The 13,491-nt window shown below is 26.7% G+C and overlaps 1 protein-coding gene across 1 annotated transcript; it reads right to left on the bottom strand.

The window, feature by feature from the left end:
- Nucleotides 1-3,079: 3,079 nt before the first annotated feature.
- On the bottom strand, nucleotides 3,080-12,293 carry LOC135925264 (vacuolar protein sorting-associated protein 4B-like). The gene is made up of 12 exons (XM_065460500.1): nucleotides 12,231-12,293; nucleotides 12,073-12,184; nucleotides 11,868-12,021; nucleotides 7,769-7,845; nucleotides 6,590-6,747; nucleotides 6,217-6,335; nucleotides 5,489-5,637; nucleotides 4,504-4,585; nucleotides 4,317-4,442; nucleotides 4,097-4,184; nucleotides 3,844-3,984; nucleotides 3,080-3,592 (listed from the first exon to the last, which is right to left on the bottom strand). Exons 1-12 carry the CDS (start codon nucleotides 12,246-12,248, stop codon nucleotides 3,491-3,493), a joined length of 1,326 nt encoding a protein of 441 aa, XP_065316572.1. The 5' UTR covers nucleotides 12,249-12,293; the 3' UTR covers nucleotides 3,080-3,490.
- Between the last annotated feature and the right edge of the window lie 1,198 nt (nucleotides 12,294-13,491).

Raw genomic sequence — 13,491 nt, 5'->3', positions numbered from 1 at the left:
ATAATTATAAACGATCCTTTGAAAAATTAAATTATTATATTATCTATTTATTAGAATGATAAACTTTATTATTTACAAAAATATTCGGTAATAAATACAATTTCGGCCTTAGTGAATTATAAACTTTTAAATTGAAATCATGGCATAAAAAAAAATGTTAGTTATAAATTTAAAAAAATAACAAAAATCGTTTGGTTTATTAAAAAACACAAATTGATAATAATAACAATTATGATGAATGGAAAATTAATGGAAAAAGAAATAGTACATCACCCGGCATTGAATCATAAGCTAACGGAAGAAGCTAGAAAGACGATAGTTTATTTCAAAACACAATTTATAGTTCGCGATATGAATTCAAATAAGGTTTTGAAGAAGCCCAGTAATCAAAAATCAATTGTAAAATAAATTAATTTGAATAAATATTACTCTTATTAAATATAATCAAGATGAAATTGATATAAGGATGGAATTATTTAAGAAAGTTACACCGTAGACGATTCAAGCCTTATCTGAAATTAGGAATGCTCGATTTTTTCATGGAAACACATTTTTAATGATTATTATTAGTGTTATAATAAATAAATTGTTGAGTGTTATATGATATTAATGTTGTATTATTGCAATGAGTCAGAGCTTTTTGACTAAATAAAAGAAAAAAAAACTAATATTTATCGATATATCTGATAATTATTTTCTAAAATTAATAATTTGATAAATGTTTTGAATCGGGGTAAAATAGCTACAAGGTGTTAAAATAATAATAAATAAAAATATTGTAATTAGTCTTGCCAATTAAAAGATAAAATTTTTTGAGATTGACCATAGACAGAGTCTACATGAACACGGGGGGAGGGATAGAAACAGTTTGCATCCAAATTTTTTGAAAGGGGGGTGGGGGGGGGGTGGGGGGTAGTATAAATTTATTGGGAGGTTATGATCAAATTTTTAGATGAAATAATAAGCGAAAGTTCTGACACTTTTCTGACACCGTAGATGATAAATTCGTATTACCCATTTCGGTCCTACAAAGTAATTTTTTAAAAAGCGAACAAAATATGATGCTGTAAAAATTAATACTTCAATTATATACATAAAATAATACAATGATATTGCTGATCATCGCCCAAATCTATATTTTGCAAACAATCCTAGACATTATTTTTCAAATAAAACTTTCTGCTATCCTTCTAAATAGTTCGACATTCTCAGCAAACTCATATTTATGCCTAACAATATGCGTAATCATGCATTCACTGTAAATGAGGGGATTTTTAAATGAATTCATGATCTAGAAATAATTCTTATTCACAATTTGATATTGGTAGTAAGGCTAAAATAATTTAAGTTATTTTAATTAAAAATGTATGAAAGGAGTACCATTATAATTAAAAAAGTGCAATTAATAATGTGAAAACATTTAGGAGGTAGGCATAGGTTTTTGAAGGTAGTTTGCATCCAGTGAAAATCCTGTCTTGTATACGCCGACCATAAACTACCTAAATTTTAAAAAGTCAAAATTTACCAAACTTAACTCAACTACCACAATAAATTTCTGAAATATACCATTAAAACTCCCACATTCTAAAAATTTTTAATAAAAATATCATATAATTTATTGTCTAAAATAATTCAAAAAAAAATCAATTTCCACTTCTGTTGGGTCCTCTGCAGTGCTCTTTGTTGTTTTAGCTGATAACAAATAAAATTCGAAATTTAATATAATTAAGAGCAACATTAGTTAATTTATATAAATTAAAATAAAACCATCATTTAAAATTTTTTTAATGATAAAATACCCAGTTATTAGGGGATACTAATCAAATGGATCTAGATATAAATACATCGTTTAAACACCTATCTCGATACAGATATGTACTTACATAAGTATATAATTTTTATTCTAGTTATGTAAGGTGTGCATAATGCTTAATTCAAGATTCTATTGTTAAAATTCATATTTCGAAGTGAGCTCAAAAATTTATTGAGCTGAAATCCCATATATATACAAGTATATTTGGCAATCCAGCGCTGTTATATATATGTAATTAATGTACATTGTCAAGAGTAGTTGAGCTATACTGATGAGACTCAACTAAGCCAAAACCGGTCCATAGTTATGAAATTGATATAATGTATTTTTTTTTAAATTTTCTATACCCTATTCAATAAAAAAATTAATATAGACTGTAATTTATTTAAATTTACTTAAAATTATAATAAAAAAAGAGATTCTATGATCTCCATCTATACACTGAATTGCCCCAAATTATTATTTTGACATAAAATTACCAGGTATATCATAAAATTTAATAAATAAATGCTTCTAGCAATAAAATTATTGTGTATAAAATTGGTTATACATACATTAGTGTTGTTAAACGGCTCGTTTTGAGCCGATTTTTTAAAACGGCTAACTCAATATTTTAGGCAGAAAAATATTGCCTAAGCCTTGAGATTTCGATAATATATGTCTAAACCTTTGTTCCTTCTGTGAGCAAAATCTTCAGGCCTGCGTAATATTTTTCTGGATATAATATTGAATTAGCCGTTTTTAAAAATAGGCTCAAAACGAGCCGTTTAACAACACTACATACATGCCAAACCCCGTCCTCACCCAATAAAATTTCGCCAGGAAGGGGGGGAGTATACATTTTCCTATCCTTACCTTACATTCATAGTTGCGGCAAAGTATGATATAAATATATAATTTTAATATTTCGCCATGAATTCAAGCTAACTGTGAAAGCAGGGTTAGGAAAATCTTATATTTCTAAATAAGCACCCATATCTGATTTCATAATATGACCCCCCCCCCCCACCACCCTCAATCAAAATTCTTTTGTCACATAAAACTGACACGAAGAAGAAAAAAAATTAATTTTTATTATCAATTTTTTTATTTTTTAAGTATAATAATTCTTCACAAAAAATATAAAACGAGAAAAACTCGGCTAACATTTATGCTATTTTATTTATAAATAGTATAATTTATATTTTATATATAAAAAAATTCGAATAATAATAATTGATGGTATTTTTATTTATTACAATTACATAAACAACACATCTATTTATTTTAATGGAGGGGGGGGGTGTAGAAAAGATATTTTTACAATGAATGGAGAATGATCTGGGTGTAAATAATATAAATCTTTGATAAGATGAAATAACATAATATAATAAATTATATAAAAGTTGAATCTCATAGATAACAGCTCTTATTTTTATTTGCCTTATATGAGCTGGTTATGGAACATTGTTAGGTGATAAGCTGTAGTATTTTTTTTTTAAATATCTAAATTATATTATAATACTAATAAAAAAAAATCATAAATATCGTTATACGATTGATCATTCATTGATTTATACGTTGTTTGAAAACATTTTTGCAGCGTATCTGCTCACAAAGGGAAACATTAATAATCATTTATAATAAAAAGTGAAATGAAAATAAATAATGAGATTGAAGGGGAGAAAATAAAACCTATCACCCATCTTGACCAAAATCTTCGGAGAATTTCTTTAATTTAACCAAATCTAATTCAGTAATTGTCGGTTTTTGTTTGGAGAGTGATTGGAATATATCGACCTGTAAAAAATATCAAATCAATAAATAGAGTTCAGTAATTTATTTTTTTAAAAAAAAGTTGAATATAAATCATTATCTTTTTACTTCCAATGGAATACGTTATATTTCTTTATTGTAAATATATATAAGATAACATATTTCACTTAACTTTCCCATCAGATATATATATAAAAGGCATTATATATATTCTCCTGCCAATATCTGCTTTCGGTTCATATCATAACTATTCATATTTTTATATATTTTGATACCCTGGTAACTTGAGGTTCTAACAATTTATCACCAGGGACATTCATCCATGACATTTCCATTGCTCCGACGTCGCCCGGTGAGCAAGGGGTAAGGAGGTCATTAACTATAATAGCCGGATCCTTACGGGAAGGACCTCTAACCTATAAAATTAACATTATATAGAAGTATACAGAAAAACATACGGTAAATTACAGCTGTGAAATTACAAAAAAAGACCCAAAGGAAAATTTAAAAGCTTGATTAAAAAAAAACTTTTTTGAAATGGGTAGCTGATTGAACTTTCCTGATTGGTTGCATGAGTGAGTCCCTAACGACCTGATGAATGTCGGAGCCAGAATATCTAAATTTAGCAATAAAAAATTTAAAAGTGATTTTTAAATCCTCTCTCTCTAGTATCAAATTTTAGCATACATTCATTTTAATTCACTTGCATTCTTTCTAAAGTGTTTTATTTTCGAGGATTAATATATACCCCTCGGTTCGTCTGCCTAGTTCAGTATAATCGTTTTCCGTTATGTTAGACGGTCCCATGTAAAGTTTGAACATTTGAACGCGTGCCGGATAATCAGGAAGCGGAATGTAGATCCTTTTCTCGAACCTATAAAAAAATGTAAATGTTTTTAATATGAGAATCGCCATTTAAGACCATAATATCTAACCTTCTCCTGATAGCCGAGTCGAGTACCCAAGGAATATTAGTAGCACCCAGAATCAATACGCCATCGTTATTATTTCCTACACCTATTTTTTTAAAAAAAGGTATAAACAATAATATGTTTATTTAAGACGTAAAATTGATGCTAAGATTAACATAAAAAAGCAAAAAATAGAATTGATATTATGATTCGTATCCGATAATAACTAGATTTTAATGGCATTTCAATCATTAAATAATATTTCCACTATTCTCAATGTTCATTTTATTTGTAATTCTATCACATTTTATAAATAATAACTTTTATTAGTGCTTCTCTCTTATGAAATAATAATATCATCAAAAAAAAATTATATAAAATTACATTATGATGTTAGCTATAACAAGTTTCTCGTTTTAATATTTAAACTGAAAAATATGATATTAATCATTATATAAGATATTAGACGCTGGACAAATTTAATAAAATAAGTGAATCAAATGCGAGGCCATGGACATTAATGTTATCATCTTTCCTATGGGTTCAAAATTTCCGTAAATTCGAAAGAGAATTAACGGGCATTGAAAAAAAAGTGCGAAATATTATCCTTCATCAAAGAATTATATATATATATACCTTCGTGGACGCCAACTAGCTGTAAATATTATTTATCGATTTAATATGGAGTATATAAAACGAATATTGGTTAGATTACAATCTGTAGAAAAGATTACTCGATCTGTATTAACTCAAATATTTGGCATCAGGATTGATTTACTAACGTTTATCAGCACTATAAAATTGATTTAAGTTTTCTTATGATTTTTTTTTGTGGGGGGTGGGGGAAGTGGCATGTACAACCATTAATAATTGAAATGACTGTTGTGTGGAAGGGGAGGGAAGGCAGGAGATTGGAATAAAGCAGGCTCTAAATATTGATATAATCATATGCTCAATTTTGGCCACTTAAAAGACATTTTTTTAAAATAAATATTAAAATTAGGGTAACCTTGCATTTGTACCAAAAATTCGGTCTTTATCCTGCGGGCCGATTCGCTTTCTTGCTCGGAACGAGAAGAGCAGAGTGAATCGAGTTCGTCGATAAATACTATGGATGGTTTGTTTTGTCGCGCCATTTCGAAAAGATTTTTCACTAACCTTTAATTTATTAATGAATAATTTTTCAAAATGGAGGGGGGGGGGCTCTTAAGGATCTGGAAGAGGAAAAATCTTAGACCCTAAAACAATCCGAAATTAATGAAAGGGGGAATGGAATATTTTTTATAATCGCCAAGGAACTGAATCAAAAATAAAATTGTTTTGGATCTAAGATTCTTGCCTGTATAACTTAGGTCATCTGAAAATAAACAAAAAAATCCGATTTTTTTTGTTGTTGTTGAGATTCAAAAATCTTTTTTCTACTACCCAAACCATATTCGAATCTAAACAGAGTCCCTTATTTAAATCATCGATAATTTTGAATTTTTTTTCCTTCTTCCAATTATGTAGGCGCACCTAAGAACAACCAAATAACAATTCTTTTTCTAAAACGTTTAAATAATGCAAACAAAAGTCGGAAATTCATTTTATATAAAGGTGTGGGTAATGTACGATACTAGTGTTCCAAGAAGTAATATACAATGATAATCAACGAGACAAAAACAAAATTTTTTTGAACTCATCATGATACGTTTAAAAGGACAAAGATTTTTTTTTGTAATTTGCTCTTTTCTTTACTTTTCGCTTTCCCCTAGCCATTTGGAGACGAGATCTGAAGACGAAACGGCGAAAAATGTCGAATTGGAGGCCTCGGTAGACACGGCCTTAGCAAGGTATGATTTACCCGTCCCAGGGGGCTTTTTGGAATAAAATAAATTATATTTTTAATTTTTAAATTATATTTATAATTTTTAAATTGTATTTATAAAATTTTCTATCTGCTAAATCCTATCAGCAATATAAGATTTGAAATCTGATTTTTAAATAGTTTAAATCAAGAAGGGAGGGGGGGAAATTATTTTTCTGGTCACCCCCCCCCTCATTCTCCAATAAAATTTTCTTTTCTCCATTTTTTTTATTTATTTTTTATTTCTTTCATCATATTTTTTACTCCGAAAAGCAGAATTCCTTTCCACGGTTTACGCTTTTCTGTAAATAAATGAGGGAACTTTATTGGTAGTATGACTGCTTCCTTAAGTGCTTCTTTAGCGCCCTCTAAGCCTATTATGTCCGACCACTTCACGTTTGGTTTTTCGGTTAAAATAGCTCCTTAAAAATATATATTTTAGACGAAAGTTTGAACATTATTTAACAAAATTCCAATGTTTTTTTGGTCATCTTATACAGGGATTCATACCGAACCTAAACCGAACCATTAAACCGCTTAAAACCGGCATATTTTATCGATCCTAAACCGCTAAAATTTTTTATAGCCGACCCTAACCCGTACCGCTAAAATGCCTATGAACCGGTTCGAGTCTCATATTATGCTTAAAATAATGTGTAAGTTATTACTAGTATATTGGAAAAATTTTAATAATATTCAAATTGTTTTTAAAATTATCATCAATCACATTTGATTGATAAGTGTCTAATTTTTATAAACTTTAGTATATTGCCATTTTACAACATTTTTTAAATATTTCTTCAATATATAAATTATTTACATATAATATTAAAAATGATACACCAATCTGATATCATACTGGCAGTGCCGGCTACACAAGTTAGTGTGGAAAGATGTTTTTCAACAATTAAATTTACATTATCTCCTTATAGATGTAATTTGAGTGAGACGTATTTTAAAAATATATTAAATGTGCGGCTTAATAAAAAAATTTTAAGTAATTATTCATAATAAATTAATCTTTAATATTTATAAATTAAATATTATTTTATAATGTGTATAATAAAAATGAAGGTTTTATGTATGTGTTTTTATTTAATTATAAAATAAATAAAAAATTCTTCCTTATACATATTTCGAATGTAAATTTGAATATAAAAGTGTTCAAACCGGTTTCTGGAGGTTCGAACCGAACCAATATTTATACTTTTTTACGAACCGAACCTAATTCGTTATTTTTATCCGAACTTGAACCGAACCGATAAAACCGCAAAATTATTATGCATAAAAAAAGAAGATTATACGTTAAAAATGAGATTAAATAATTTACAAAGTAACTAGTAACGTAATTAGTTACTCTTAAAAATGTAACGGTAACTAATTTGCTTATAACTCGTTACTTTTCGAAAGTAACCTTTAACAGCATTGAATTTATAAAATAACCTTGTAATTGGCTCATCAATTTTTTCTTATCGGGGTCCTCTTCATCCTCACTGTTATTATTATAATTTCCATCTTTGCTATAATACAAAAAAATTAAATAAATTATAATATAGTATTTTTTTAAAAAAATAAATTAAAATATAGTATTTTTTTAAAAAAATAAATTAAAATATAGTATTTTTTTAAAAAAATAAATTAAAATTTAGTATTTTTTTAATTGAAATTTAGTATTTAAAAAAAAATTTCAACTTTAATATACGAAACTTCCCAAATGCAGACAAATATGTTAAGTAGTTTCCGTAAATATGTAAATCGTTTTAAATGCAAAATAAATTTAATACATTTTCCTCTCTTCTTACAGTTCGTGTGACTAAGATTTTAATGACTAATTTATTCAAAAATAAAATCCTAAAGTTGTTGAGTATAAGTAAATCACCATTAACCCGATAAATGCTTTTGTGATCGTGACTAGGGAATTAAACATTATATGCCGAAAGTCTTTATCATAATAATACCACGAATTTCTGAGAGGCAAATTTGGCAACTAAGTTTTAAGACTTACAAGAGATGTAGGTGGACAGAATATCGTTAATCAATATTCTTACAGACACCTCAAAGTTGGCACTATGGTCGTTCAAATCAGAGGTTTATGAGCTGCTCAAGGAGCTTCAAGCCATATTCTATACCAGGGGTTTCCCGCAATTTTGAAATATTATTTTATAAATAATACTTGATTCGTTAATAAAACTATTTATTTAGTATAATTTGTTTTTGGCCTGGCCAAAAATATCGACGTCTTCTTTTGTTCATATATATTAATATAAGGATACATTCTACCATTCATTTACGAGTGAAAGATTGCATCATAGATAGCACCATTATACAAATTTTTTTAAAGAAGGGAGAAAACTTCAGGATATATATTTTCTCAAAGCCCTTGATGAGTTTACCTTAGAAATAATGAATTTATTCTTAGATTAGGCTATTATTCTCAAGTTGAAGTATTTGTCATGTATAGCTATTCTTATCCTTCAAAATGTCTCATCTGAGATGCCAGTTTAAGGATATCCCCGAATAATTTTCCCTTAAATTCTGGATTTAGCATAATTGTTTTAAAGAAAAATAATTCGATTTCAATAATGCAAAAAATGTATCGGAACAGATACAATCTTCAAGTCTTTTATTTGACTAACTGCAATTCAGAAACAAAATAAAAATTTAGTTATTTCAAAAGTAAAATATATTATATTCCTAATCACTAGTTGTTTAGAGGAAACATTTTTATAACTCTAAAAACATGATACCAAAATAAATCCACTCTCATGATTAAAAACGGTGGGGAATTTTTTTGGATGATTTTTGTGAATTTGAAAGCATGAAATGTCAATTTTTAAAAAATATTTTCTTTGGTCAAAAAAGACAAAAATGTAGTAGATAGGGGTTAAATAAATGTTTGATTTAGTTAATCTCCCTTAAGTCTCTATTGTAAGGTTGTATCCAGCATAAATTTTGAGTTTTATTTCTTATCAATCATATTTTATGAAATATGTAATTTTTTTTTATATTTAAACTATTTTATTATAATTTTATAGATACTAGCAATTATTCAGAATAGTCATATAGGGCTAGAATTGTGCGCTAATAAAAAAAAATCGTGACGGCGTTATGCTTTAAAACTATAACATGTAAAGAAAAATAATTTGTCTAAATTTGAAGGGTATAGCCAATGAATTCAAAGTTAGCCAAGCGACTGAAATAACACGCCCAATGGGAGTGCCTATAGCCGTGAAACATGATATTTTTTCGCTAGAATAGAACTGAAAGTCTAATAAATTCTAATATTCTCTTTTACAGGTAAAGATGGAGGGGAAAAAAGAAACATTCTTGCCTTTTTCAAAATTTTTCAGAAAATTGTGAAGAGATATATCAGTTATCAATATCATTGGCGATGTAGATATAAATCTATGACTACATTTTTTTTAAAATCCGCTATATTTTTAAAATAATGGAGTTGCAGGAGATCTTCCTAAAAATCTCAATCAGAATTATATAATTTTAGTTCATGTTTCTCCATTTTATTTAACGTAATAATAATAATTGTGGAAGGCCTTTACTTGTTTCATTCATAAATTATTGCAACTTTTTTTAAAAAAAATGCTATGCCAGAGATGTAGAAAAACATCTAATTTCTAAGTTTATCTCATCGTATTGATCATTCTTCAATGCAAGGATTTTCATTATTCGGATCATCTACCATATCCAAGGTGGTGTCTAATGTTTCTGTGAATTTCCTATTTAAAGAACTTCTTTTAAAATATGTCTTAAATATTAATTTGGCAAAAAATTCTTCAATTCTTTTGTTAAAATTTTATTCCATTTACAGTGGCATCTTCTCATTCTATCATGATGCCGAGACATTTTTTATTAGACCTTAAATTGATTGATTAGGCTCAGGGTTGAGCAGTTATTATGAATACTTGAATTTAAAATACTAAAATACAATTTTATTCAAATGATTCACAGAGTATTTAGTATTTCTAAAAATAATAAAAATATTTTGCATTTTATTATGATTTAAAATATAAAAAAATATTGTAAAATGAATTAAATTTATCATAAGCATATCTGTATTTCCTATTTTTAAATAATATGAGCAATGTTCATAATAAAAGTTGAAAAAGATGAAAAAGAACTAGAATATATGGATTCAAATTCCACAAGGCATCTATAAATATGCCTACAAATCAATTAAGTTATATTACCATGTTAAAGAAAGTTAATCAAAATATTTTCCACAATGGAATACAATCAGTGCCCAACTTTTAAAAAAAATGGAGCACTATCCTCCAATTTTATATCAATTTTAAATATAAATAATTATATCTCAATCTCGTATATTAATTTTTTATGAGTCAAACATAACAATATGGCCTGCAGGAAATGAGTCATACAAAGTGGGTGAACCAAACAATATGGTCTATAACCAATCAGATTGAATCTAGTCAAAAATGACACAAAACTTTTCATTGGCCATACCGCAAGACCTCGCAATTACACTTATGCCTTCATTTATTAAGTGTAAAATATATAATTTGTAATTATAAGATCTCAAAATTAGAATCCAAATTATCTGGCCATATTTAATTTAAATGAATGTAAGCTTAAATGGTGCATTAAAATGTAATGTATTTTTTTTGTTTTATATATATTATAACTCTGTCTAAGTATTATCTATAAATCTCCTAATTAAAGGGTTTTTTTTTAAATATAAGAGAGCCTAGCTTAGTATTGGTATAAAAATTTATTTCCAAAAGGTATTTATTCATCAACATTTTTTTTCAGGTATTTATAATTGCATACATTTTGTTTTTCCCAACCCAAGGAAAAAGATTGAATGTAAATACATAAAATTAGAAATATTTTTTATATAAGATTGTTTTTTATTAATATGAATAATTTTTAAAAATTGTTAAAAGAAATCAAATATAGAATAAAATTTCTTTAAAAAAAATCAGGAGGTGACAAATAATGGCAATAAATAGCTAAAAAATTATTTGCTAGTTCCTTCAGTCAGAATTTTCAATGGGGATAATAAAGGTAAAAAAATTTATTGAAATTATGATATAATATTTTTTCCTTCCAATTGTAAATTGGCATAAACCAGTTTCACTTAATTTACTAAATGTTAAATTCTCTATATTCATATGCTATTGTGCAATAATTCGAATAAAATAAAAATGAAATTATCCAAGTGATTGCTAAATATTAATGGATATTAATATAATATAGAAAGAATTTAATAATAAAATCAAGCCACACTCCAGCCTCAAATATTCAAGGTTTGGTAAAAAAAATCAAATTTGCAGTACTCTAATAGATATTATTTAATAAATTATGTATGATATTATTTATTATATAAAATTTAAAAATAAACATTCATATTTATTTTGCCCAGAAGCATAAAATTTAACCATCTGCTCTATTTCTAAAATTTGATAATTATTCACATTATCATGACTAACAAAATAAAGATAAGCAAATATCAAGGACACAGAATATTTTCAATATTATTAATAAAACTAATGTAATTATAACTTACTCTTTGTGAGATGAATTTGAGGTTTCTCCAGCTTTCAATGGTTTTTTTTGGTGTTTCTGTTTGGCAATATATTGTTTTAATTTTTCGGCCCTATTGAGATATTCATTACATTTAGAGCGTAAAGTTTCCTTTGATTTATCATTTTGGGCCTCATCTGATTGTAAAAAATATTGAGAAAATTTAAATCTTTCCAAATTTAACTAACATTTGATTGCATGTAAAAAATATTCAACAGCAAACTGATAAAGACGTAAAGCTTCTTCATAATTTTTATTTTTATCTTCTTCAGTAGCTTTATTAACCAGTTCAATGGCCTTCTATTTTTTAATGAAGCATTTTTAAATTATAAAGCTACAATAAAACTTGAAGGGTTGATGCCATATGATTTTAGATGCAATTTTGAATATATGTTGCGTAATAAAATAGGATAGGTTAATAATGACAGGTAATTGGTGACAACTGTCATCTATATTTATATAAAGTACAAGTATTATTTTGTAATATATATTATTCTGATAATAAATAAAGAGATTCAAATACCTAAAATATTTAGCATGTTATTTAAAGAAACAAAATATAAGGTCAACTCGGGATTTTTTTTATAAAGTGGCAAATCTTATTTACGTCAATGACATGTCATTGGTTTACGTATTGTTTTCGATTTTTTGTTTCTTTAAATAAATTTTTCCCAGATGTGTATAAAAATTTAAAAAATTTTATCTCTAAAATTCAGCGAAATGGGCTTTTTAACTTCCTGATGCCCATATGGGTTTAGCATGGAACTAGCTTCATGTGCGCACAGGTAACTGCAGCCTGCCAAAAAATTGGTGTATGATTCTTAATATTTTAAATAACATTCAAAATGTTTTTACGGTTAGATGGGTATGTGAATAATTAAGCATTTTTCGTTGCTTTTATAAAAGGGCGAAAGCAACAATTTTAAAAACTGAATATTGTATTATATCTAACAACATCTTATCTACTCTTAAACATGGTGAAAAATTTACAACAATAATAGCAATTATTTGAACATCTACGAGGCAGTTTCGCATTTAATAAAATATTCAAGTATATAAATTTTATATTTCTTAAAAATTTCAAAAAATGTATATATATATACCGGATTTTTTATAAATTAGGCAAATGACATTCTCTAGCAAAATAAAAAGTTTAAAAAGATAGCTTTAACAATAATATGTTTAATTGATCCAAATATATGTATGATAATCAATCAATTACGATAAATTGTAAACAACAAAAATTAATTTAAAGTTAATGCTAAACCACACGACCTGCTAAATTTGATAAACGCGATCTAATATAAACCATAACCATATATTTATTGTATTAACCTGAGCTAACCGGTAACTCGAGCCATGAGTTTGATATCAGTCTAATAGCATATTTTATTAAAAATAATAGATACTTATTAGTTGCTTTGCATTGCTCTTATACGCTAAGTATCTGTTAGATTTTACCGAGTGTAATGGAGTTAATATCTAATAAATTGTAATATTTCTCATAATCTAATATTGTGCTTTTATTGTTGCACTAAAAGGATTATAATTTTATTAAAATATATTTTTTTTGTTTTTTATGTTGAAAGAAATATGACTTTTCTATT

Source organism: Gordionus sp. m RMFG-2023, chromosome 2 (genome assembly GCF_954871325.1).
Source record: "Gordionus sp. m RMFG-2023 chromosome 2, tfGorSpeb1-WG-v2, whole genome shotgun sequence".
NCBI lineage: Eukaryota > Metazoa > Nematomorpha > Gordioida > Chordodea > Parachordodidae > Gordionus > Gordionus sp. m RMFG-2023.
The sequence above is the reverse complement of the archived record's forward strand: the minus strand, read 5'-3'. Positions and strand labels throughout refer to the sequence as shown.